This window comes from Hyperolius riggenbachi, chromosome 11 (genome assembly GCF_040937935.1).
Source record: "Hyperolius riggenbachi isolate aHypRig1 chromosome 11, aHypRig1.pri, whole genome shotgun sequence".
NCBI classification, from domain to species: Eukaryota; Metazoa; Chordata; class Amphibia; order Anura; family Hyperoliidae; genus Hyperolius; species Hyperolius riggenbachi.
Genome location: NC_090656.1, coordinates 213,507,141 through 213,512,648, shown reverse-complemented (window position 1 = coordinate 213,512,648; position 5,508 = coordinate 213,507,141). Strand labels below are relative to the sequence as shown.

General features: G+C 45.8%; 1 protein-coding gene across 1 annotated transcript; it reads right to left on the bottom strand.

Annotated features, from left to right (window-relative positions):
- Positions 1-300: 300 nt before the first annotated feature.
- RASSF10 (Ras association domain family member 10) lies at positions 301-2,343 on the bottom strand. Its single transcript, XM_068261534.1, has one exon. The coding sequence runs from the start codon at positions 1,988-1,990 to the stop codon at positions 653-655; it is 1,338 nt and encodes a 445-aa protein (XP_068117635.1). The 5' UTR covers positions 1,991-2,343; the 3' UTR covers positions 301-652.
- Between the last annotated feature and the right edge of the window lie 3,165 nt (positions 2,344-5,508).

Below are 5,508 nucleotides of genomic sequence, written 5' to 3'. Positions count from 1 at the left end.
ATATATTCTGCCAGGAAAACTTTTATGGCTGTACTTTGCTTATCAGGTACCCACAAGGCAGAAGCTGTCACTTCCATGCTTATAAATTAACTCTTTCAGGCACCAAAATAAAACAAGTAAAACGGCCTGGTTATTAATATGTTTTGCGCTGTACATACACATGTTTATCCCATCATGTCACATGTCGCCTCAGGTACACTTTAAAGTTATAGACTAAAAGCTGGCAAGCTGGCGCCATAGTTTTCTCCAAATATAATTATTATTTTTAAATAGTGCATGAATAATATTAGGTACACTTAATTAACATTTAGCACATATTTATTAAAAAAATAAGCTTACAAATGGTACCCAGGGTTTCTGGGGCTGTCAGGTCTAGGAAGATTCTCCCATGTGTTCTGTGCATTAAACTGAGAAAAATATAATATAAGGTTACAATCTGAATATAAAATAAACCATATTTTTCAGGGAGAAGGTTCCCGAAACTTAAAATGTGCTTGCGGGTGGTGTGCAAATAGGATTTAAACAAGAAAATGTTCACAAAGTTGCGATAAAAATCTGTCGACAAAGATACCCAATGGATCTTCCAACAACAAAGAACAGACGTTAAATAGTATTTCTTTCCCCCATTCACTCAAGAGGTGAAACATGTAACCTATACCAACGATTCACAGACTTGTGCAGAATCCGAGTCCTGACTGTGCATGGAACTTAATCCTGTGTCCGAGTCTTCGTCATTCCCCTCACAATTTGTACACCTGTCCACATCCTTTTCAACCCATACTCCAGGACTCTCTACCGGGGTTGTCTCGGAAACCTGTGAACACCCTGGACTGAGTTCCTCACAGGTGTCTTGAGTGTCAGGCACATCCAAGGCACTCAGACCCTCCAGAAGGCTTTGTAGCTCTTTCTCTTTGTCATTCCACACTTCTTGAGTGTACTCCAAATCAGCCTTGATAGTCTCCAGGTCTGTGTTTAACCTTAGTCCGATGTAGAGACTGGTACTGAGCTCAGTCTTAATCCTTTCTTGCTCAAGAAGCAGTTCATTTTCACATTCCCCAAGGTCACCAGTTGAAGAGTCCGGGTCCTGGTCCTTAGAGGACAATTCTTCTTGACGCCGGTCCATCCATCTTTTATTGAGCTCTTCTTGGATCTGGGCAGTAATTTGGTCAATTAAGGCCTCCTGCTGTGTTATCTGATCTTGCAGCATTAAGACCCCCTCGCATTTCTGGGCATAGTCCTCAAAGTCCACAAAAAGTTGATCTTCTGGATCTTTGTCTCCGCTGTCACCGTCACAAGATTTTTCAGGGTCCACCCCAACCAAGTAAGTGTCTTGGACATAGTTAACTCCATGCCTTTTCATCCTGTCAAAATGAATTTTAGCCTCATACCTCTCGATGTCTTTGTCCAGATCCTTAATCCTCTGCACCTGCTGACGGATGGTGTGGTCTTGTGAGAGGACCATATGCACCAGGGTTTCCATCCTCTCCACTGAACCGGACTCTCGGGATAAACTCTCATGCCTTTTCCTGTTCATCTTAGCCAATTTACGGAAAGCCTTTTTGACCACCCTGCGCTGCCTCTCTTGGGTCAGCGCCGTTGTGGCTTTCGTAGATCCTCTGGAAGGACAAGGGCTCTCCCTGCTGAGAACCACCTTGGCTTCTGCGCTTCTGGGTCCTATGTTGGGCAGTGAAGCCTCATTCCTCACCAGCACAAACCTCACATTCTCCTGCTCCTCACCCCAAGCCGTCCAGAGTCTCAGGATCTTGGTCTTGTTGGGAAGGATTCTCTCAAATCCCCTCCACTTTTCCACAATGCAGTAAAAGTGAGGGGATCCCAGCAACATAGACCCTTCTGCAGGCTGCTTCTCGTTATGGTCATCTAGAAGCACTTTGACCACATCGGCACAAGTGGTCCGCCTGGTGAGTCCAGAAACCAGCTTCTCCTCTTGGCATAGCCACACGGAGACCTTCCACTCCTCCTCACTCTCCATGGCTGCTCAGGGCAGATCACCACTCTTGGATAAAACAAGAACTATAATCCATACAGGACAGATATGTGCAGAGAGAGTTCCAGTCCAGACAATTTTCTTTGGAGGTCTGTGCTCAGAAAGAGGTCTCTGCATGCAGGTATAGAGCAGCCAGGGAGGAAGTAAGGACCTTGTACCTTCAAGTGCCTCTGATGATGGTCCTCAGGATGTCTTTGCAGCCCTCAGCTCCTGCTTGTGAAATCAGGACAGTGCTGGAGTCTGTCTCTGCTGCTGCTCTTTCTTCGGTTTTAAAGTTTTGTCACTGCACAGTTTCTCCTTGTGCAGCACAAAGGGCACTGAAGCCAGCAGCAGCTTCTTTCACTCTGCTCCTGTACAGCTCAGACTGCAGCTTTACCCCGAACAGGCCACGCCCCCTGCCTGGGATTTGCCAGCCCTCCTATAGAGGACTGAGAGAGGCACACACAGCTATAAATTGTGCTCCTCTGCGTTCTCCTGCAAGCCGGTTTACTAGGGAGCTGCACCTCATAAATGTAATGGATATAAATATAGTACAATGCCAGTGTTCAGCTCCAGTTCCAGGATTTATAGGCATCGTGTACAGCTCTGCATACACTGACAGCTCTCTGTGGAGTCACTGTGTAAACTAGATGTGTGTGTTTATTGAGGTATTTCTGTAAAGGTTCTCATTTATCCAGGTTGTGGATATTGATGAGTAAATAGCTTGACTCTCCTGCATAGATTTGACCTACAGGACTCAGAAATGAGCAGGGGCTGAACCAGATGTTTGCGCAGAGCTAAGCGGACTTAATCTGATTCAGGATCAAATGTGTAAAGGGACTCAGAGCTGAACTAACTAAAAAGTTTTATACATACCTGGGGCTTCCTCCAGCCCGATAAGCTCGGGTCGCTTCCACGCTGCTGTCCTCCGCTGCCCGCAGCTTCGGTACCGGGTCCCATCACTTCCGTCAGTCGGAGCCAGTCTGACTTAAGAGTAGTGCGCTGTTTGCGTATCTCTCCAGCAGCCGCTGGAGAGATAAAAAGAGGGTGCACTTCTCCTGCGTAGACTGGTTCCGACTCACGTAAGTGATGGGACCCGGTTCCTGAAGCTGCGGGCAGCGTGGGAGCGATCCGAGCTTATGGGGCTGGAGGAAGCCCCAGGTATGTATACAACTTTTTAGTTAGTTCAGCCCTGGTACACTTTAAATCGGGCCTGAACTCAGAACTTCCTCTCTGCTCTAAAAGATGAGCAACAGCGTAATAACCTTAAAAGAAAAAATCATTTCTTTGCTACAGCTTACTGAACTTCTGCAATACATCTGCAGTGTGTCTACTTCCTGCTTTCATGGAAGCAGACAAAGGGTTAACTTCCCGTGTTTATATATTAGCTGTGTCTGCCAAGGACTGCTGAAATTTCTGTGCTGACACAGCTGAAAGTTCAAATTACACTTGTGATTACTTGAAAATAGGGGGGGATTAGGCTCTTCTCTAGAAAAACACAAAGGGTGCATTTCTCTCTGTTTTCCTTGTGTCCTGTGCAAGAGTTCAGGTCCACTTTAAGTGACAACTTTATTATGGGCCTGTTTCCACTTGTGCGGAATAAGCAGCGTTTCCCCACATCGAGTCGCACAGGGAAACGCTATCTATTCCATCAATAGCATGCCCTCCAAATTGCATGCCAGTGCAGTTCTGTATGGCTTGCTGCAGTTTACAGACGCACTTATCCGAATCCCTATAGCCGTGCATGGGCGCTGCTTCCGATTTAGAAAAGGACGCGGCACCTCAGTGTAAATAGGGCTCTAATCAAACTAGGAGTCAGGCTACGTTTCCACTAAAGGATTGCGTTTTTCTCAGAGAACATAGCATGTTGTTTTATACACGCTTTTATGCACATTTTTGCAATATGACTATTATTTGCACTCATGTGCGGCACCAATGAGTAATAATCGTGTCCAGAATGCAGAAAAAATGCAGGGTTGCACTCACCAAGTGGCTACATGGTGAGTGCAACCCACTTCGAGGGGTCTGTCATACATTCCTGTGCTCTTCCCTTTTTCTGGAATGGGCACCTCTCGGATTGCAGTGTGGTTATCACGTTGGTGGCGCTTATACCTCCTAAACAGATTCACGCACTATGTGCGTGATCTTTGAGGTCTGGCTGTCTGGGGGATATGCAGAGGACAGCGATTGAAGAACACACAGATCGGCACACTGCTTAGCTGTTGGAAATTGCTAACAGAGGATGGATAGAGTTAAGTTTGCAACTGAATAGTCACAATTGAAAAGAGGATTATCTTGAGATCCACAGCAGTTTTCATTTTTCAGAATAAGGTTTTGTTTTCCACTATCGTCTGGGATCTGCATAGCGCAAGGGTACTGTGATTATCATTGAAGCTGCAGTCTGTCTCCACTGATGGGATGCAATTGTGTCCCAAAGCCAGACAGAGTGCCTGCTGATTTTTATTCCTGTGTTTGCATTAAAGGATACCCGAACTGACATGTGACATGATGAGATAGACATGTGTATGTACAGTGCCTAGCACACAAATAACTATGCTGTGTTCCTCTATTTCTTTCTCTGCCTGAAAGAGTTAAATATCAGGTATGTAAGTGGCTGACTCAGTCCTGACTCAGACAGGAAGTGACTACAGTGTGACCCTCACTGATAAGAAATTGCAACTTTAAAACACTTTCCTAGCAGAAATTGGCTTCTGAGATCAAGAAAGGGGTAAAAAGGGGAATTTCTTATTAGTGAGGGTCACACTGTAGACACTTCCTGTCTGAGTCAGGAATGAGTCAGCCACTTACATACCTGATATTTAACTCTTTCAGGCAGAGAAAGAAAAAGAGGAACACAGCATAGTTATTTGTGTGCTAGGCACTGTGCATACCCATGTCTATCTCATCATGTCACATGTCAGTTCGGAAATCCTTTAATCAGTCAATAGGAGAGCAAGAAAATTGCACACCAAACGCAGGGCTGATTTTCTTACAATTTCCCTATTTTAAAGACAAGCCCAGTCACGCAGTTAAAATGAGCGCTCACATGAAAATCATGCAGAGATGCACAAAAACACGTTTGGTGCAAATAGAGGGGGTCGAGATTATATTGCAGCGCATCTGCGATCATGACTTGCAGTGGAACACGAGCTTAATGCCAGCAGTGGCGACTTTCATTTTCTCTTAACAAATGTTCACAGAAAACGACCGCCTCTGCTGAGAATCCAGTGTGTGTACTGCAGCCCTCGACCCCTCTTGACCGCTCGCCCAATGATCAGACCAGGTGGATTACTTTGGCCCGAGAGCATTGTACTCCCCACCTACTCCGCCTGCTGACATCGTGCCATCCGCCCGCATAACAACAGTACACATCGCTATCCTGCAGGCTAGTGATGCGCCTCTCAGCTTCAGCCCTGCAATGTCCCCCTAAGGATCAGGCAATGATTCCCACAGAGCGATATTGATCTTGTGTTGGCCTTTAGCTGTTTGCAGACAAAGTATGTATGCCCAATCTGATCGTACAT